This window comes from Coccinella septempunctata, chromosome 5, assembly GCF_907165205.1.
Source record: "Coccinella septempunctata chromosome 5, icCocSept1.1, whole genome shotgun sequence".
Taxonomy (NCBI): Eukaryota; Metazoa; Arthropoda; class Insecta; order Coleoptera; family Coccinellidae; genus Coccinella; species Coccinella septempunctata.
In genome coordinates this window covers 32,102,233-32,124,753 of record NC_058193.1, presented here as the reverse complement: position 1 = coordinate 32,124,753, position 22,521 = coordinate 32,102,233, and the positions used below count along the sequence as shown (strand labels likewise).

At 35.3% G+C, this 22,521-nt stretch overlaps 2 protein-coding genes across 5 annotated transcripts in view; one reads left to right on the top strand and one right to left on the bottom strand.

The window, feature by feature from the left end:
• Positions 1-17,199, top strand: part of LOC123313779 (protein Skeletor, isoforms B/C) — a 39,914-nt gene extending 22,715 nt beyond the window's left edge. For 2 of the 4 annotated variants that reach the window (XM_044898788.1, XM_044898787.1), the window contains exons 4-12: positions 8,778-8,996; positions 9,347-9,547; positions 10,708-10,728; positions 11,470-11,646; positions 11,821-12,050; positions 12,629-12,840; positions 14,212-14,480; positions 15,214-15,429; positions 15,576-17,199. In XM_044898788.1, coding sequence (XP_044754723.1) covers positions 8,778-8,996; positions 9,347-9,547; positions 10,708-10,728; positions 11,470-11,646; positions 11,821-12,050; positions 12,629-12,840; positions 14,212-14,480; positions 15,214-15,429; positions 15,576-15,755 — 1,725 coding nt within the window. In that variant the 3' untranslated portion in view covers positions 15,756-17,199. The remainder of the gene's footprint in view (positions 1-8,777; positions 8,997-9,346; positions 9,548-10,707; positions 10,729-11,469; positions 11,647-11,820; positions 12,051-12,628; positions 12,841-14,211; positions 14,481-15,213; positions 15,430-15,575) is intronic. The other 2 variants (XM_044898790.1, XM_044898789.1) reach the window with 1 other exon arrangement.
• Positions 17,200-17,354: 155 nt separating this feature from the next.
• On the bottom strand, positions 17,355-21,911 carry LOC123313417 (clarin-3). Its single transcript, XM_044898289.1, has 5 exons — positions 21,434-21,911; positions 18,532-18,773; positions 18,139-18,324; positions 17,931-18,066; positions 17,355-17,636 (listed from the first exon to the last, which is right to left on the bottom strand). The coding sequence occupies exons 2-5, from the start codon at positions 18,749-18,751 to the stop codon at positions 17,504-17,506; spliced, it is 675 nt and encodes a 224-aa protein (XP_044754224.1). The 5' UTR covers positions 18,752-18,773; positions 21,434-21,911; the 3' UTR covers positions 17,355-17,503.
• Positions 21,912-22,521: the final 610 nt, after the last annotated feature.

Here is a 22,521-nt window from a genome sequence, read left to right as displayed (position 1 = left end):
AAACAAACTTTCAAGCAACTAAAAATCGAGAAAGATACAAGCATTCGGCATCTATAGAATCTCGGCTTCAAAGAGAAGACTGAAAGGCCAACGAAAATTGGGAGAGTTCATTCCATTCATTTTCATAGCATCGTCGTATATAGCCAAAAGAAAAATTTAATATCGAAAAGTTCAATGGGGGGAGGACACTATAGTCGATCGATAAGCTGAACTCCGTGTAATGAATAGAAGAGTTCAAAGGATTTCGAAATTAGAATCCTGGTGTAATTCAAGTTGGGTACAGCTATATATAGTTTCAGTCATTCAGTACGGTGCGATATTGGAATAGTAATTAAGTCTGATAATTATGACAGTGTCGCCCACCAATCTGTTACGAAGATGCCATTCTGTTCATCGAAATATTCTGTTATTAATTAGTTCGGCATTATTACTATCAGGGGGGCCCATTAATCATTTTCATATGAATTGAACTGTAGTTGTGAGCATGCACTATATTGTTGGCAGAGAGTGCCTGCAGGAAGGAATGAATGAAGAGGTTTCATTCTTGAAAACATTTGTATTCGGAAATATTCATATATAACGAACCTTTTTTTCGGAAATATGAATAATCATAAGATGGACATCGCCTCCAAAATTAAATTAGGTGAAGAATAATTGAAATTAATTCAAAGCAAAACAACTCATACGAAAATGGAACGATTGATGGCCTTTTATTCGAATTCAGTAGTCACTATGGTGAGGGATAGAGTCTTTAGCGCCATCTGACAGGAAACAAGGACAAACTCATTTGAGAGTTGTGAAAGTGAGTGAGTTGGTTCTGGGGGTCCACGAAGACCTCCGAAATTCAGTTGGTTTCAATGTTCAATTCAATATTTTACTTATAGAAGGTGAAAGTTAAAAGCTGAATATTTTAGAAAATTTGGAAAATAATAAATGTATACTCCATTCACTTTTATTTTAGCACTCGGTTGGCCATGGAAATTTGACACATTTCACTCTGTATAGTACGAAAATGTGGGGTTATGCCGATTGTCAAAACATTTTTTGGTTATAAATCAACGCTATGTTGCCCGTTCTACGTACAAGTTTCTGTTATTACGTATTTTAGCACAATGTCGAATCTCTTCGGAAAATATGTGACGAACATAATTGAAGTTTATACAAACTGATTGAAGGCATACCAAATTAAGTTTTTTGCATGGAAAATACAAGAGATCAGTATAATATCATAATATGCACTAGCTTGAGAAGAGTTTATGTTCGTTATTTTCTTTGGCTGAAGTTTGAATACGTTACATCAGTTGTAGATTTCAAAAATATTAACACGAAGATGAAAAGCACATGATGCAGTGGTTGGGAATGGGCATCTCTCGAAGGAATTAACAGATACCCAACAAACACAAAATACAGCAACTGTACATATACTGCACTACAAATGCCACCAGAATGCAGTACAGAGATTGCTGTACTGAAACTGCACAGTTTCTGTATTGATAATTCTGCATTTTCAAAAGGCAGTTTTTGATGTACAGTAACTGCACAGTTTCTGTATTCATAATTCTGCATTTTCAAAATGCAGTTTGTGATGTACAGTGACTGCATAGTTTCTGTATTGATAATTCTGCATTTTCAAAACGCAGTTTTTGATGTACAGTGACTGCATAGTTTCTGTATTCATAATTCTGCATTTTCAGAATGCAGTTTGTGATGTACAGTGACTGCATAGTTTCTGTATTGATAATTCTGCATTTTCAAAACGCAGTTTTTGATGTACAGTGACTGCATAGTTTCTGTATTGATAATTCTGCATTTTCAAAACGCAGTTTTTGATGTACAGTGACTGCATAGTTTCTGTATTGATAATTCTGCATTTTCAAAACGCAGTTTTTGATATACAGTGACTGCACAGTTTCTGTATTTGCAATTCTTGATTTCAAAAATGGAGTATTTGATATAGAGTTAATAATAGAATCTAGAATAATAATTCATACGAATTCCTAAAACTTAAACATATACCTTCTTCAAGAAGTTGAAAATTCGATTATGAAGGTTAAAGAGACATTTCATAAACAGATTTAATTCAATAATTGAAGACTCCGTTCATTACCAAAATATGGATTATACCCATGATAGAAGAATACTTCATCGCACCATGGTGGTACCAAAATTAGCCAAATGATGGCATCACTGCTCTTGACGGTTGCGATCACAGGGTAGCATACACGTCTATTGCGGTGCAGCATACGCCAAACGATGGCGCCACCGGCGACGCATTACTCCATGTCCTCTATGTAACCAGCGTTTATAGCAGGCACGATCTACGCTGTCTCGACGATTGTCGTAGCTAACTCCTATGGTTCATTAATCTCCACCCCTAAGAGTAGGCTATGTCCCAATTAGCGTGAAGTCACCTTTGCGCTTACCGCAAATTTCTGATTTGCAGAATAGATTTACTGTTTATAACTAGGAAACTTCTCTAATAGAATATTGTTTCGTAATTGCAAGTTTCGATATAGTTTTTACACAGTGACTGCTACATTTAAAGTGCAGCTACTGTATAGTTTGAGCACAGTGTCTATTGTATATAAAATACAGCTTGCTGTACAGTTCTTGCGTGAACAAACTGCATATAAAACACAGCTAACTGTACAGTATTTGCAGTGACCACTGCATTCAAAGTACAACTTGCTGTACAGTTTTAGCACGTCACTGCTGCATTTGAATTGCAGCTTGCTGTACAGTGGATTGCGATGCCATCGCTGTTTTTGAAGTGCAGCTGTGGCTGTATGTCGAATGCAGTTTGTACTGTACAGTAACTGCAAAGTCCACCTGGACATATACGGTCCTTTTTGGTGCAGTTACTGCATTACCGTAACTGCAGTCAATTGAAGCAACGAAGTACAGTTTTTGTACAGTGACTGCATTTCAGTGTTTGCTGGGTAATTACAAGAATGCTAAATTCTTCAACAAAAATCATCTTGCATCAATATAAGCAAAAGGAATTAAAGGAAGTTTTAAGTCAAGATGAACTTCACCTTTAAACAAAAATTACACATGAATAAACAATTAACAGGACAACTGATGCGTATTTGTGGCTGTTCATCTTAATACATTGATATAATAATAATAATTAGGTATTTATTGTTACCTTAAGACATTTACAATGTATAGGACAAGTCAAGTAAAAAATAGAAAAGTAAATTTTCGGGAACTTATTCTGCGATGACATTTATCGAAAATCCTGTAGTAAACTTTTGGCATCAATTCACTCAAATATAAAATTCTCAAATGCCACCACTTTTTTGGGTCTCCTAATAGAAGAAAATTCTTTGTCATCCTCTTCATTCACAATCTTTCTGATTGTGGAAATATACAGCTGAAATATAAGTCGTTTAGATTCAGATGAAAAATTATATGAATTCTCTTACATTGAATATTTTCGCTACCGTCTGACGTATTGTGGATTTTAGAATATCAGGGTATAACTAAATAGTTATATTCATATAGTTATATTATATTCAAATGAATGAGCGGACCTAAATTCTATATAGTACTTCCTGAAACTCTGTTTCTTTTTTTCAATCACTTACGGCATTTTCGTAATAAAAAATTGATATTAGTTGTGGCAACGGCATTTCATGAGTGCCAACCTTACTCCGTTCTAGTTACAAAAACTTGAGAAAATTATTTCATGGCCAACCGACTGCTAAAATAAATTTGAGAAAAGTATATGTTAACGCAGGTCTCACTCCACGTCCAGCTTGACCTCAATAACTCCCCATTATTGAATTTGTGTACAACTAATTCTTCTCTTTTAGTTGCTAACTAAAACAAACAAACAAAAAAACAATTAAAATAGCATATAACATAAAAAGAAGAAAAACATTTTTGAAATCTGAGGGAAGATGGTATTTTTGATGCCATCAAAGAATATAGATTTCATCATGCAGAAATAGAAAGTTGATATAGAATGTTTGCTCTTCTATATTATTATTTAACGACCGATCCTTCGATTTGTACCTGCTCTGTAATTGCTCTGAACGTTCTGGAAACTTTCATTACCTCCTATAGATATTTGGGAGCAGAGTAGATTGCTACTATTTCAACAGTAGCTTCTTGAGGTCGAAATCAACACTTTGTCCTTTACCATTTTTTCCGAATCGGCTCTGATAAAAAGAGTTGTTCGTAAGGTATAGCTACCCACCTTAAACAGGGTGAGTCTCTGTCTCGTACAAATATTTTAGTAGTAGATTCTTGAGGTCAAAAGAAACACTTTTTTCCTTTGCCACTTTTTCCGAATCGGCTTGGTTTAAAATATACAGGCTGTTGAAAAACCATAAAAGAATGTTATTTTTAGTTCTATCTCACAAAAGGTTTTATCGAATGAAATGAATTTCGGAATATAGTTTTTCATTTATTTTATGAACCTTTTTCGAACATAAGATATCACCCAAGGGTTCCAGTTTTCTCATTTGGACCATTACGTACCATAAAAATACCGAAAATTCGAAGAACCCAAATTTTGAAACTAAGTTGGACGCTATTTGATGAATATTTGAACGTTTAATGAAAAGTATTCCTCATATTTTCTCGTATAATGAGCCGTTTTCGAGTAATTTGTTCAAAAATGGATAGTCACCAACTACCCTCATGAAGTCGGGCGCCCTGCGGGCGGCCCGTAACGCGAAACCTCCAACCATTTTTATAAATATTCTATGTTCCATTTTCTTTTAGTATATATAACTAGATCTGGCCGCCGCTGTATCCTTCTCGAGTTTCCATTATAACATTGTACCGAAGACCTCCACTGTGAACTGTTCAACGCTAGTTGTTCCCAGTTATGATTGGCATTAACTGATTTCAGGGATTTTGAAACACTCTGACCTTTAGCTTCCAGAATGCCCGTGATGCCGAAATGATACGGTTGTGTATTTCCGTGTCCAGGTTAGCCCTAGTATTTATGAAACTTCCCAAGTATTTGAACTGCTCGATCTGTTCTAGAGTTTCATTCTCCAGGCTGATATCTGTTTGAAAGCTTTCTGGTGGACTTACAAGGATTTCGGTTTTGTCGATATTGAGTCTAAGGCCTAAATCTTCGTATATATGTTTATAGGTGTCCAGCATTATTTGCAGATCCTCTGGGCGGCTAGCTATAAGTGCGCAGTTGTCTGCATATTGAAGTTCCGTGATAAACTTTGAACGGGTTTTTGCTCTGAGGCGCTTCAGGTTAAATAGGCCTCTATCAAATCTGAATCTTATTCCAACACCTTTTACAGGCATACTCATGTCAGCAATTATCGAGACAGCTATGGCGAAAATATTGAACAGTAAAGGCGCTAACACGCAGCCTTGTTTTATTCCAGAGTTAGTTAAGAAATGGTCGGTTGTAGAGCCATTATGCTGTATTCTGGTGGTGTTGTTGGTGTGAAGGCTTTTACACACTTCTAAGAAGGCGTCCCATGATTTTCCACAGCGCTCTCCGATTCATCGAGTCGAATGTATATTTTGTCGTTCGGTACCAACAATTTCAGTTTACCTTCACCCATGAGGGTGCGCTATTATGATAGTGTCATGGTTAAATAACCTATGTTAGGTATGTAAATCATATAATTCTGGTTTCAGAAGAATTATTTCATTGAATTCTCAAATCATGACGAAGGATGAAGTTTCTTTCGGACTGCCCTGTTCTACGACGAACACAGGGCTGTGGAGGCGATTCAAACCCTCAATCTCAGCATTATCCCCCGTGAATATGACGTCGTTCTGTCACTAATTCGAACTGATTATGGCGAAACCTCCTGAATAGTCGAAATCCCGTTTGAAAATGCTCCCGCGAGACATGGGAGGAATTCCGAATCGTAAAGGGCTCGTCTGCGGTCTGTTTAACAGTTATTCATCCCCCACCCCCAACCACACACGCTGTCCCCTCAAGGGTGGTGCCTCCAAGCCCCGGGACCGGAGTTACAGTGTCGGCGGTATCGACCTGCGCGCGAATGTTTGAGAGGACGCCGATTTCGGCGTTTTCTGGTCCCAGCGTTTTCGGATTTCCAGACATTTCGCCCCCAAAATGGCTGCGACGGTCAGGTTAATTTATCGGAGTCGGTCAGGGCCGAGAATATTCTGTTTACGCACCAGGTAACCGTCTCTCGAAGGGGTCCCAATAAAAATTCTTTGTTGTCGTGATAAAAGGAGGTAATTTTGGTCGCTAGGAGGGTGCTATCAGTCATATCTCTCCCTTAAAACTTGTATTTATCTCCAGAAGATATTCCATCTTGATATCCACTCACAACCGAATTGAATTCTAGAGATCTTGCATGTGAAAAGAGCTGCTACTTCAGGAAAGATATATATCTACTTTTAATATTCATTAGATCTAAGGAAACTATCAAATTTACTGTTCCCTTATGGTAGACCCACCAAGAAGAAGCTTAGCCAACTCTGGCCTTGAAAGCATCCTTCAAATGTTCAATTGGAAGGTCTTCGAAGAGTCTCTCTTTGATTGCACTGCAAATTGATTCATGCCTTCAACTCTCCAAGAAACTCTAGGTCGAGCAGTTCGAATGCTTGCCCAAAACCAAAACGGAGGAGTTCTTGCATATTGAAAAAGCTGCTACTTAAGGAAAGATACATATCTACTTGTAATATTCATCAGATCTAAGGAAACTAGCAAATTTACTATACTCTTCCTCTTATGGAAGACCCAACTCAACCCAACATAAGCTAAAGAAGCTTATGCCAACTCTGGCCTTGAAAGCATCCTTCCAATGTTCAATTGGAAGGTTTTCGAGGAGTCTTCCTTTGATTGCACTGCAAATTGATTCATGCCTTCAACTGTCCAAGAAGAAAAACAACCCAAATAACTGTACCTATGGGCCACCAAATAAATGACATATTTCTGATATTTCCCCAAATGAGTGGCTCAATTCCAAAAGATACGCAGAACGGTTGACTTTCATGATAACCTTCGCACCATTTCGAAAGCTCATTTGAGAGTATTTCGTTGAATTTTTATGTCAATTGATCCATGTCTACTAAGAAATGTATGTTCTTGTCAGTTTTTGGTGGACTTTTACAGGGTGTGACCCATTCCGCCATTATTCAGATCATAACTAACAAAACCAAATCCTGGTAAGTCCGCCAGAAAGCCTCCAAACAGATATCAGCCTGGAGGATGAAACTATAGGTCGAGCAGTTCGAATGCTTGCCCAAAACCAAAACGGAGGAGTTCTTGCATATTGAAAAAGCTGCTACTTAAAGAAAGATACATATCTACTTGTAATATTCATCAGATCTAAGGAAACTAGCAAATTTACTCTACCCTCTTATGGAAGACCCAACAAAAAGCTAAAGAAGCTTATGCCAACTCTGGCCTTGAAAGCATCCTTCCAATGTTCAATTGGAAGGTCTTCGAAGAGTCTCTCTTTGATTGCACTGCAAATTGATTCATGCCTTCAACTCTCCAAGAAGAAAAACAACACAAATAACTGTACCTCTGGGTCAACAAATAAATGACATAGTTCTGATATACCCCCAAATGAGTGGCTCAATTCCAAAAGATACGAAGAACGGTTGACTTTCATGGTAACTTTCGCATCATTTCGAAAGCTCATTTAAGAGTATTTTGTTAAATTTTTATATCAATTGATCCATCTCAACTTAAAAATGTTTGTCTGTTTTTGGTGGACTTATACATGGTGTGATGAAGCCATTCCACCATTATTCAGATCGTAATTAACAAAATCAAAGTCCGCCAGAAAGCCTTCAAACAGATATCAGTCTAGCCTGGAGGATGAAACTCTAGAATAGGTCGAGCAGTTCAAATACTTGGGAAGCTTCATAAATACTAGGGCTAACCTGGACGCGGAAATACACAAACGTATCAATTCGGCATCACGGGCATTCTGGAAGCTAAAGGACAGAATGTTTCAAAATCACGACCTCAATCTGAAGACCAAGACAGCTGTTTACAAAGCAGTGGTCTTCCCAACGCTTCTTTACGGAAGCGAAAGCTGGACGCCCTACAGACGACATATTAAACAGCTTGAACAAACGCAACAACCTCATCTAAGACAGATTATGCACATCAGATAGTTCCACAAAGTTTCGAATGCAGAAGTCTTGCAACGCGCGAGTTGTACAACAATTGAGACTCAAGTAACGAGGGCCCGACTCAGATGGAGCGGCCACATTCTGAGGATGCAAGACACAAGACTCCCCAAAATAGCTCTGTATGGCGGATTCACAGAGGGAGCACGGAAACCAGGAGGCCAGTTTAAGCGGTTTGAAGATATACTCCATCAATCCATGAAATCAGTTATGCCAATCATAACTGGGAACAACTAGCGTTAGACGGGTCACAGTGGAGGTCTTTGGTCCACAGTTATAATGGAGACTCAAGAAGAATACAGCGGCGGCCAGATCTGGATGGTGACTATCCAAGCCCAGAGTGTGGAAGGATCTGTTGGTCACGGTTGGGTCTCTTCAGTCACAGGAGGGCACACAGTCGCGAGTAGCCCTAAGAAATTATAAGTTTGATCGCACCGATAGTTCTGTTTTTGAGTCTTTTGTAGATTTATTCTCGGTAACGGGATACAGCAATGAATGAATGAAGATCATCACTGTGGTTTCCATCATCAAGTCTGATGTTCCTTACGAAATAACGATTTTGTTTTTTGATACCTAATAATCATATCAAAAACTCATGCAGCTCTTCATAAACATGAGTAAAATTACAACGAAACTGAAGAAGTTCAGCAGCAATTTCCTTTCTTTTTCAGGTAGACTTTGGGGAGGTCTTCATACCCCCTAATTTGGAGGTTCCCAAACCTCGTGTGTTGCCAGAATTCAAACGACTGGCACATGGACTGAGATCTGACAATATTAGTATCTTAGATGCCAAGACTTTTTACATACCCAATTTACACTACGACGGAGCAGGACCAGACGCCTATTTCTGGGTTGGAAATGGGTCAGAACCCACACCCTACGGTATTAAGGTAAGTGCACAATATTTTTCGAAAAATCATCGAGTCTTTGGAAATAATCAAGAGAAACTCAATGCAACGACTCCAATCCAACTGGACTTGAAATTCAACGGGTTCTACATCAACAGTAGATTCTTGAGGTCAAAAGAAACACTTGTTTCCCTTACCATTTTTCCCATTGAGCCCTGATAAAATGATATAGCCACACCTGGAAAAACAAAATTACCTTCAGAAAACATCCTGGAATGAACAGATTCAATTCTTCAACACTTTCATATCAGCGTTTTCCATAAAGACTATTTCCAAAAAGATTTTCGTATTTCTTAATGAGTTGAACACTAATTTTTCGATACTTTGGGAAGGTTCCAAATGAAATGGGCTCTCTCGATGTGCTCAGAGGGTATCAGGGTGAAGATATCGAAATTCAGCTACCAGGATCTTTAACAGTGTACGACGTGGATTGGCTAGCAGTTTGGTGTGTGAGATACAGGCACAACTTTGGTCATGTGATGATACCCAAGGATCTGGACGTGCCACCAGCTTTGGGACAGACCAAAATTTCGGTGAGTATCTAAGTGGTGATGGCTTTTTTGAATTATAGTGAAATAATAAGAAGATATCCTCCAATAGTAACTATTATTTCCTACGATAGTGAATTTTTTTATATATTACGAAATGGAGCATATTTTCTATGAATTGATGAATAAATCTAATATTCTCTGCTGTACTCATAAAATCATATGACTTGATTTTTATACTGATAATAATGAATGCGATATGATTAATTCAAGTAAATTCAAGAATGATTAATGACCAGCAGACAATATTTCATACCTTTTGGAATGAAAAAATTCTGATTTGAAAATTAAGCGAAATTTTTGTTTTCTTCCATTCCACAGGGACGCCTCAGAGAGAGTAAGTTGCAGAAATACTTAGATAAACGTGATGAAGCATATAACTTTATATTTCATCTTAAAAAAATTCAAAATTTCTCTTCATTTATGGATATAAACTCTTAAAATTCAAATGTTTTGGGTTTATTGGAGTAAAATATATTTTGAAACTGTATATAAATCATCAGTCATGTGTTTTCTCTCTTATTCCTCATGGAGTTAGGTCCACGATGGAATTTAGTGAGGAAGAGGTATTCATATAAGAAAACACCTCAGAAAAGTTATTTCGTCCATCCAATTGTCACAGTTAGTGGAGATAGTTGAATTCGAATTGAATTAGGAATATTATATGACATGAATTGAAGAAAAACATGAAAATAATTTTGAGTATCAAAGAAATGAAAACAAAAAAAGACTTACCCATCTGTCGATTATTGGACTTTTGTACTTTTTATTCGATGTAATCAGTTGTTTTATTCATTTAACACATTTCTCCCTTCTACCATTGAGTATTGATGGGGTTTATGGTTAATAGTTATACCTAGTGTTATTCTGATTTTTATAATTCTCACATATAGAAGAAATAGGCGAAGCTGAAGAATGCTTTAATTTCATTCCATAAACGAAAGTTTTGTATAGAGCTCTAATCTAATTTTTGCAGACTTTGATTGTTACTTTCGAACTATAGATCCATTCGAATATAACATCAGTTTTATCCCTTTCCACTAGATATTATAAGTGGTAATTTGGAAAAATTTTAGATTGATTGTTTGGAAATTTTTTTTGGCTAATGCAATTTCAGTTTCATGACGTGTTCTGTGTTTTTGCAGCCGCCTTGGTGGTATAATCCTGTAAGTATGCTTGAGATCTGATTAGTAGAAACGCTCAGGTTTTATAAAAAATTTCTCTCTCGTTCTATGTATAGTTTTTATAGTAGGTAAAGCTTTTTCTTAGTCGACAGAACTAACGCATTGAGAGGTAGGTGAGAATAGAATTATTGTAACAGTGTTTTGAACACTATAAAAAAGCTGAATATCTGCAACCAACGGTTATTGTCAATGTGTTAATTAACACTTAAGTTGTAGAAAATCGATCTTTTAATTATGGATGTCATATGGTAAAATACATATTTGCAGCCAGCTAGAGGATTGGAAATAATCGATTTCAATAACTTGTTTCATTTATGAAGTTGATAGAGAATCTATCTATTGAAGTGTTCGTTCATAAACTGGAGAAACCCAATAAACATAAAATTTCGAATATCTAGAAAGTCTAGAAACTAATTTTTACAATTGTTGTGATTGAATAATACGATGAATAAAAGAAATCATTGCCTACCTGACTCTCTAAGGTCTAAACTTTTACATTTCTGGATATTTTGATGATAATCTTTTTGTTTCCACCATTTAGCCAAATGAAATTCGAAAACTAATGATAAAAATAAATATAATCGGTATATAGAAGTGAAATGTGAAGCTTTAATAGTATTAAGGATAATATTTCAGGCTTGGAGATGAGATGTAAATAAGAAATGTTCATAAATAGTACAATGATTATTCCGCTTTTGTTAAATTGGTTTTTTTACTTTAAAGACGAGCACTAGCCCCAAACCTACGGGGGCAAGGAATTGTAGAGAGTTCTTGGACAAAAGGTTGCAAGTGAACTGGGAAATCATCGGAGATTTCATTGAAATAACACTATCAGCTAAGATCAGGGAAGATCAGTATGTAGCTTTCGGACTATCAGGAGCAGAAGGAAGGGCTCAAATGGTAAGTTTTATGATGATCTCAGGTTACAGCAGCATTCATTTTGAAGAAATAACGACTGTGTATATTATTCATGTCCAGTGTAATCATATATCATAAAAAATATGCAAATTCTTCAGAGGTAAAGTATTTAGGAATAAAATACCAATATGTAATTGAAAAATTTACCCTTGACAGATCGGTGGTGACGTAACAGTGGCGTTCTACGATACCGACAGCAGGACATTCAAAGCCATCGACTACTACATGACCCACACGGCTCAGTGCGACGGTAAATCTGGAGTTTGTCCTGATGAGAGAATAGGGGGTCGAAACGATGTCACCCTGATTTCTGGAAGGAGGGATAATGGTGTTACGACCATCAAATATAGGAGGTTGTTGCAGACTAATGAAGCTGTGAATGACAAGTGAGTTTATAGTAATCTACGGAACAGGGCTGTGAAAATTTTCATTAGATATAAATACCCAGAAAAGTGGTTGAATCTTCGTTGGTAATTGCTCAAGGAAATCTAATTTAAAAGCGAAGTTCAACAGTGCAAATCACAGATAATCAAGTTTCTCATATCCAAACTATTAATTCGGGTTTTGAACTCAGTTGGGACTTTCAGTTGAACTGGAACTATTATGAGGAACTTTATAAGATCGTTAATCATTGTAGACTTTCCCTTCATTGCGATAATATGTACGTTCTTGAGGTTTTCGAGATGAAATCAGAGACTGTTGAGTTATGACGTGGTGATTTATACGAAGTTATTTATCCTCCATTTAAGATATTCTCGCCTGGTTGGAGAAACGAAAATTTCGAATAGGTTTATTATCATGACTAAAAGAAGTTATCTGATCTCAACATTTTTTCTGAATCTTTTCCTGGGGGCTTGGCAAAGTTTTTGTCTTAGCTGATTTTCTGTGGACTTCATTTACTATCTGGACCCCTGAAAATGTTCTTTCTTCTGGCTCAAAAAATAGTTCGATTAATTTATTTCAGGCCAATACCTTCAAGTGGTGAGGTGAGCGTTATAGCAGCTTTTGGTCCCCTGAATTCAAGAAAAGAGGCCAACGCCCATTCCATGACTGATAAAACGAAGGATGACTACAGAATAGATTTCAGCACAATGGACGACAATGACTGTTCTGTGACTTTGGTGGACCTAGTTGATACTTCAGGGCCAAAACCTTGGCCTCCTGCGATGATTATTGGTGAGTTCCAACAGGAAAAATTGAAAACTCGATTCGATTATGTATACCCCATTCACTTTTATTTTGGCACTCGGTTGACCTTGGAAATTTGACACATTTCACTCTGTATAGTACGAAAATGTGGGGATGACGCTTGTCATAACATTTTTGGGTTTTGAATCAACGCTATGTTGCCTGTTTTACGTAAAAGTTTCTGTTATTACGTATTTTATCACAAAGTCGAATCTCTTCGGAAAATATGTGACGAACATAATTGAAGTTTATACAAACTGATTGAAGGCATACCAAATCAAGTTATTTGCATGGAAAATACAAAAGATCAGTATAATATCATAATATGCACTAGCTTGAGGAGAGTCAATATTCGTTATCTTCCTTGGTTTGAATACGTTACATCAGTTGTAGATTTCAAAAATATGTATTAACCCGAAGATGAAATGCATATGATGAATGGGTATGTCCCGAAGGAATTAACAGATATAATTAAAGAATGTCAAATTTTTCAACAAAAATCATCTTGCATCAATATAAGTTAAAGGAATTAAAGGAAGTTTCAAGTAAAGATGAACTTCACCTTTGAACAAAAATTTCACATGAATAATCAATTAACAGGACAACTGGCGCGTATTTGTGGCTGTTCATCTTGATACATTGATATAATAATAATAATTTGGTATTTATTGGTACCTTAAGACATTTACAATGTATAGGACAAGTCAAATGAATAATAGAAAAATCAATTTTTGGGAACTTATTCAACGATGACATTCATCAAAAATCCTGTAGTAAACTTTTCGCATTAATTCACTCAAACATAAAATTCTCAAATGCCACCACTTTTTTGGGTCTCCCAATAGAAGGAAATTCTTTGTCATTCTCTTCATTCACAATCTTTCTGATTGTGGAAATATTCAGCTGAAATATAGGTTGTTTAGATTCAAATGAAGAATTAGATAAATTCTCTTACACTGAATATATTTTCGCTACCGTCTGACGTATTGTGGATTTTAGAATATCAGGGTATAACTATTTGAACGAGCAGACCTAATTCTAAATATCACTTCCTGAAACCCTGTTTCTTTTTTCAATCACTATCGGCATTTTCGTAATAAAAATTGATATAGGTTGTGGCAACGGCGTTAAGACATTAACGACATTTCATGAGTGCCAACCTTACTCCGTTCTAGTTATAAAAACTTGAGAAAATTATTTCATGGCCAACCGACTGCAAAATTAATGTGAATGGGTTATATTTTCATGTGAAAAAAACACTGAACACTGCAAGCTAAGCGAAATGTTTTAATGTCGTCTTTCTGATAAATAGCCAAACTTAAACCTTCAATATTATGAGAAAGGAATTCATATTTCCAGGTGAAAATACTCTTTACGCAAAGATTGGACCTACCGGAGGTAGAAGGGGCTACACAGCCATCACCCATTTTCCCTCTTGGGGCATCGCTTGGTACATCAACGATCTTCTAATACCCGAAATCACGGTCGAAAGGGGTCAGACGTACACTTTTATCGTCGAAGGGGGTAACGACAAAACCAACCCTTCGAAATATCATCCCTTCTACATAAGCGACTCGCCTGAGGGTGGTTTTGGACAAAAGAGCCCCGAGGATCAAGTGAAACAGAAGGTATGTGCATTGAGAGGTATATTGCGGGAATTTTTTCCTGAAATTTATTCATAGAAAACGTTCATTTATACAGTGTGTTTCAAAATTTTAGGGGTACCTATACAGGGTGAGTCTTTGATTCGAGCAAATATTTTATGAGTAGATACTTGAGGTCAATTTTCCGATTCGGCCCTGATAAAAAGATATACCCATACAACAGAGTTGTATTCAGCCAAAGTACCCAATTCTTCAAATTTCACATAAATACATACTTTTTCAAATTTTGAACATCAAATTACTCTAAAACGGCGCATTATACGAGAAAATATGAAGAGGACTTTTATTTTACAAAACGTTCAAATATTCATTAGTTAGCGTCCAACTTAGTTTCAAGAGTTGGGTTCTTTGAATTTTCGGTACTTCTTTGATACGTAATGGTCATAATGAGAGAACTGGAAGACGTGCGTGATATCTTGTGTTCGATAAAGATCCATCAAATAAATGAAAAACTATATTCCGAAATTCATTTCATTCGATGAAATCGTTTGTGAGAAAAAACTAAATATAAAATATTTTTTATGATTTTTCAACAGCCTGTATCTTTTAAACCGAGCCGATTCAAGAAAAATGGTAAAGGAAAAAAATGTTCCTTTTGACCTCGAGAATCTACTGTTAAAACATTTGTACGAGTCAAAGACTCACCCTGTATAAGGTAGGTAAGTATAATATAGGCTTATGAAATTTTTTTCCATAGATTTTTGCTGGCGTGGGCTATGACGCCAACGGCATTCCCTTCCCGACAGCAGCAGGTAGATATTGCGAATATGTCCACAAATCCATCGATATGTCCACGGAAAGTGAATCATTCGAAGATTATTTCAAAACTCTAAATCTAGAATGCGAAGAGGGAGAACCTGCCTTTTTCAATTGGACCGTACCAACTGACGCACCAAACGAACTCTATTACCAGGTAAGAAATCAAATTTCTTAATTGGCTACCCTGTATATATTCTTGCCGAAAACACTCCCGAAAAATTCCGAAGACTCAAAGCCTCAATATATCTTCACCAAATATTTTTGGATACGTCGTTTATCAGGTATTTATGTCATTTATAGTGCTATACCCACAACAACCTAGGGTGGAAAATAAAAGTTGTAGACCCGGGTTACAATTCACAACATAATGCCAAAGACAAAGCTACCAGCCTTCACCGCAACAATATCTACATTACAGGTGTAGTCATGGGTTTTTTGACAATAATAACTAATATTAAAACTAGATGTTATATTTTTTAATATCCTGTACAATTATATCTATATCCATTGTTTTTATATGAAAATGTTAAGAGTATCATATTTGATGTGTTGACTGACATGACTTTGACAATATGATCTACAGTTTATCGATGAAAATCAAACAAAATTGTATTGAAGATTGCGATTCTTCAAAAAAATATGTCAATATATTTGAGATGAATGGGTTGAGAAAGGTGAAAAAAAGGAATATTAGGACTTCGAAATTCAAATATTGATTTGTCTGCGTGTAAATTCTTGAATACAAGTTTCTGTTCTGATCTCTGTCCACCAGGATTCCGAAGATAAATTTTTCACTGCACGAATCTGTACATATCATTCGTATATACATACATTTCATATTGTAATAATCCAGAATTGGTAGAGGTATTGCGATCATTTTGTCTACTAGATTTAGATCTAGTCAGTCTTATCGCTAGGCACATAAACTTTAGCTTTTGCAAATGTTTTCCAATATTTTTTATTTGGATGTGCGTCTATTTAGAATCGTTAATTAAAATGTATTGAAGTCAATTTTTACAACTCCGACAATAATATTTCAATGAAATATGAAACTTATTTGAATGTATATGTAATAACTTTAAGCTAACGTAACTATTGTGAAATAATGTGCACAAATAACGACAATAATTTTGAAATTTACAATTTATTGTAAACTACTTTCAATTGTGACAATAATGAAACATTTTTAATATTTAATATTTATAGTGTTAAGTCCTCAGATAGGGATTTATATGGATTTTTTGGCCTCTATGTTCGAGGAAAGTGATTGTTCCGCCTGAATACGAAAAATTCGGATATACATTTTTCTATTTTTAATGTCTTTATGTTGATGGAACTAATTAACGTATTCATATATTCCGCAACTTTTTCAAATCCAACTTTGGGTCGGATGAAAATTTGAAATGAAATGAAACCTAGTTTCATTGTTGAACTATTTGTATATGTAGTTTCTAAAACATTTATTACCTTGATAAAAATAATAATTTTATTTCTCTTGTTATATACAAAATAATTTGTTGAATATTTTATGTGATAATTCCTATGTTAAATGAGCAAAGTTGTATATAATAGCGAATTTAAACGAGTTAGTTGCTTTTTAAAGAATTTTCCAACCAAATAACGATACATTTCTCATTTATCACAACACTCGATAAAAAATTAAGGAAATGATAAAGTTTCAAAAAATATTGTAACGCATTATTTTTCGACATTCTGTAAACGCAGATGAAAAACGATAAAAATTTCTTTAACTATAAATTGGAAAATCTTGAAATTTGAAAATCAACATAACAACATATCTGAATTTACACCTATTTGAATAAAATGATGTTGAGTGAGTGGCACATTCCGAGAAGTATTTTCTCATCGTTTTTTGTAATTTGTCATCAGAGTCTTGAATAAATCAATTGAGGAATCTTCAAAAGTGTTTTTTATTACGAAATTTCCACTTTTTGTCATTAAAAATTTTCATACTTGTCAAGAATTTTTGTCAAGGTATGTTTGAGCATCAAGTTTTACGAAAAGTTATTTTTTATATCTTTGGGGGGGGCTTAAATTTTTTTTTACGAAAAACATTTCTACACAAATATCATTATTTTATTATTACAGTTTTCATTCGATCACTTAAAATTATAATAAATAAGGTCAATAAGGTATAAAGGAGTGGTATAAATACAAAAAGAATTTCAGTCGTAATTTCACCATCAAAGCAAACGATTGATGTGAAATCAATACAGCATTATAGCTCCATTTGTCTTCTCCTCAACTACTGATATCACTTGTTCAATGTCGTCGTCACTGTTAGCAATGCATATAATGAAAATGTTGCATAAGATTGCAGCTGCAGCTCCAGTGACACACCTGAAATACCCAGTTTCATAACGTTCATTAAAATTTAAATCTTCAATGTATATTTCTACAATATTTGTTGTTTGAAAATTGAAAGGTTTTAGAAGAACACTCCGCTAGAAATTGTCTATTATTGGATGTAAAAAATTTCAATTATCGAATTCGGCAGAATTGTTTTGGCTCTGTTGATAAAATAAAACAAATCTTCGTGAAAGATGGTAGGTAAGTACAGAAAAACGACTTTGGCGAAGCAGTGGTGAAATGCTAAAGACGTCCTATGTAAGAGTCTATTCGGTTTTTCCTTACCAAAATGAGTATCCCAGCTCAGCCATACCATCCGAAGACCACATGTTATCTTTATCTTCCCTTGATAAAACATTATATTGAAGTTTCAGATAGAACTGTACCAACCAGAGAATTATTGCAGCAATTTGAGCAAGCACTAAAAAAAAATTGAAATACATTTAACTTCTTCAAACCAAACATTTTAAAATATGCTGTAGGTATTACTCACAAGCCAAAAAATTCCAAAGGTACAACTTAACCGATCCCTTGGTGTATTTTGATCTTCTGGACACAGTAACTATGGCAAAAACTGCTGCTAGTGCTGAGAAAACCAGGCTGCCACAAACTGCTACCACGGTGCCCAACCATATTCCGTAACTCATGAACTCTGGCTCATATTTTAATAGGTGCAGAACTGAAAAAAGAATTCCACGTTTAAGTATCTTTTGTTGCAGAATGTTGTCACCAAAAGCCTCTTTGAATATACATAAATCACTCTTTACTTGAACCACCCACAAACAAAAACGGCTCGAGAACTGTGCCTTGTGGAACCCCATAATTTTGTAAAATGGGAATTTTTCACAATTCACATATTGAAAACTAATAATAAACTTGACAATACCATCCACATCGTATGTTCTCCATCCATAAGCCACGTTCAGTTCCTTCTTGCCATCGAAAAGACCAAAATTGATGACTCCATCGCTCTCCAAAGGATTCGATGTCCGTTTGGCTCTCGATGTTATCCAAAATTTTGTTCCTAGGCTGACAATCGTTAGGGCCATGGCAAGGCATGACCCAAAGAAGGTGATGAATATCATTCCTCTCTTCATTAGACTCATGTTTTCAACATCCCTGCAATACCTAAAAAGAGATATCAATTTTGAATTCAAATATTCAGACGAGAATGTCTCTCAAGGATAAATCATAACTGGATTTGAGTTACTTTTGAATCAAACATTTCCTTTACTAGATAAAGAAAATTCAACTGATTTTAGTTTCGTTTTGGCGATACGTCATGAGCAAGATACAAAATGTGAATTGTAAGTAGAAGAACTGCGTTCGCCTACTTTTTTAATTGAGTATTCTGTATTCTACTTAATTACGCTAGTTGAAAACATCTCCAAGTGAGGACCTACATAAGTTTTGTGGTAAAATGAAACATGCAACTAATAGGTAATCATTGTTTTGTTGATTTCTAAATGAGTAGGATAAAAATTATATATAGGATGAAATTCCTATAAAAGTTGATTCTCTTATTTTGAGATCTCTTTCAACCTTGATTATACTTCCTTCGTTTCCTCAATATATTTCCAGGGACTGTTAAACATCCGGTACAGTAAGTCGATGATTAATTAAGAGAAATTAAAGATGACGATATTGTTGAGATCATATCTTTATCATTCCTACCTAGATAAATGAATGTGCAAGAGAAATCAGGATGAAACATAGCGAATATTGTTGAGAACGCTAAAAGGAAAAGTTACATTGTTCTTTGACGAGTATACTTATAAATTTGTCCCACTAATTTATTTACCTCTCCATAAATTCTACTGAAAATACATATACTCGATTTTAACAAATAAAAAGGGTTTGAAAGAAAGACACTGCTCTGTGTAGGTTCTGAAGTTCTTTCAATAATAGTTTGGGGAACAAGAAATCCATTATTTTTAGGTATCTGACTGATGTAGTGATGAATATACAGGGTATTTCACGAGCGGTTGGCCATATCCTAATGATGAATGAGGGTCATCTAGGCCTTTCAGAAAAGTTGCTTCTTTTGCAATGGCCATTATAGATTCGGATATATAGGGTGCTTTATGGATTATAGACCCAAGTTAACTGTCAGACCCATATATTTCGTCACTATATGAGGAAGTGTCCAGACTTCCTTTGAAAAAAAGACACAATAAATAAAAACAAGGAAGTTTTTGAACACGTCCTCGGTTCTAGGTTACAATGAAGCGGAAGTAGTATTTTTTCAACGCTCAGTTGATCTCGATTCGTTTTCACCATGTGATGAGCTCACAAATTGATCTGCAAGTCTTATAGATCCAGACAATGAGAAGTGTGAAAGACAATGGTAACACTAACAAATTACGAAATTATTATGTCAACTGCATTTTTCATCTTTTTACAATAACACCAAGTTGTTTCGTAATCGTTTACTGGGAGTCGATTGCCTTATAGTCTTTTAATGAACGAGAGATGTATGTGTGATGAAATTTTCTCAGTGTTAGAAGTGAGTAGACGATCCGAAGGAGCAAGATTGGTTTTTTGAGAATTTCATCCCTTAGATTGGGTGGATTGAATATATGATTCACAGCACTAACACGTTTGTTGACTCTTTTTCAAATCTCTTAACAGGAATTTGAGTTTTTAGTTATGTAGTTTAGTGAAAGATTCAAACAAAGACTCAAAGATGAAAATAAATTAGTTGAAGTTGGATTAGTTTCTCGAAGCTTAGAACAAGTAGATATAATGTTTCTCATCATAATATTGATCGCTGATATTTATTGGATGAAAATTTTTGTATTTGAGAGTTTCTGATGAGAGGTGTATCATACGTTGGTATCTAGGAATATCAAGATTATAATAAAAACACATTAAAGAAGTTAATTTTGAGCTTAAAAAAGGAAAGAAATTTTTCTCAATGAACTTTTCCTGTTTCTCTTTCTTGATATTATTCAAAGGAAATCTCTCTGATACCTTTTTGGAACTCGTTTTGAAGAAAACAATAACCCGTTTTCATTACAGAGTGAAGTGATAGATAAATTGAGTATAAATGAAATATTGGTCAGTCATGTTCTAAGATAGTCTAATCGTTGCCAGTCGAAGTTCACCACAAAATTTCTCGAATTTTTCACTTCTCGGAAAAATTGAAAAGTTAGAAGAGGGGGTCTCCTATATTGATTTCGAGAATCTGTAACCAATTTTGTTGCATTAATTTGAATTGAAGAGAATGTCAAATAGAGTTAAATAGACATTATTTTCGCTGCTTTCATCCAAAGATTAGAAAACCTTTTGTAGGAAATATAATTTCTACTGAACTGGTAGATATACCTTCTATGTGAATGGTCATTCAAAGTATATTAGTTGTATTTTTCTATTACCTACAATCACAGAAATATATTCCTTCATCTAGATGAATCGAAATTGATTGTCGATATGTGATTGTTGAAAAAATTGAGGTCAATAAATTAGTCTCAATAATAGCACTTAATAAATGGCTGAGGACTAAAGATATGATAAGAATTTGCAAGATTGGGGTCGATGGAGATTTAAAAGATTTAACCCACTGTCTAATTTCTGGCAGACCTGTTTATAGTCAATCACTGTACCTATAATAAAGGACACAATAATTATAGCCTTTTCTTTCTAGAGTCTCATAAATTGACTTTCCACTGTAGGTCAAGATGGTAAATCGATTAAGAACTTTATGAATTCGACCAACTAGATACTGTTTTTCTTTGGAAATGAGTTCTAGGTTTCTCGATAGATTATAATGTTATGGGTGCACTCACCAACTTCGGGAAATTCCAATATCAAAATCGAGGTTTCATCTTAACGCAGCATCGAAGTCACCACACTCCATTACTTATCCATGTCTTCTGGACGCAAATAACCGTGGTATAATTATCGAATCCTCATCAAACGGCTATTCTTTGGCCCGTAAAAAAATCTCGAACAACTTTCGTTCACACCCACGGATACAGATCGTAAAAAATGAAACTTTTTCAGCGACCTCTCACAACCGTCACCTGGCATCTACCACGAACAGTACCACTGGTCAAATGTACCAAGAGTGGGTACCTACGCCATTTTCGTGCCCGTAACCTTAAAAATGTTGCACCTGTACGCATGTATCCGTTGATCGAGGTGAGCCAGGTGAAAACAATCATCAAATCCATTCACCGTAAAATCGAAAATATCCATGTGTGATCTCCATGGAACCGAATCACCATGGTGGACGTGCAGACAATTTGGAGGGCCACCCAGTAGCGTAGAATAGAGTGCTATCTAACTCTCAGATTGACCTCACTGTACACTGGGTTACTAAAGATGCTTATGCGAAAAACATTGATATTTTTTAAGAACCCTGGCGTCTTCTGTTTTATTGGGTCTAGAATTGTGTGTTCAAAATTTCTCACGTTTTCGTTTTCAAAAGAGCAAGTGCTATTCCGTTAAAAACCATGAAGTATTTATAAAAAAAGGTACTCTTGTTGTGCCTAGGAGATTTTACTCGCTCAAACATGTAGATAGGCACAAAGCTCCTTTTGGCACCAAGAAGACAAATAATTTTTTAAATTAGGTTGTTAGCCCTCTGAATTAAGTTTCCATGAAGCTATTTTCTGCCTCTCTCTCTCTCTCTCTCGTTGTATTTTTCAACGTGACCTATTGGAGTACCTAATACATATTAGTTAGGTCCGTTCAGGACCCTATAGTGAAAAAATCATTTTTTAGATCAGTTATTTCTCTAGTTATTATATTTTTGTATAAGTCCTCTTCGTTTTCCAAAAAGTTGAGTTGAAGAATACTCTTGCGATTTTAGTTTTTGTCAAATCGAAGGCATAAACTGAAATTTTAATTTTGTTTTAGTATTTCTGAAACT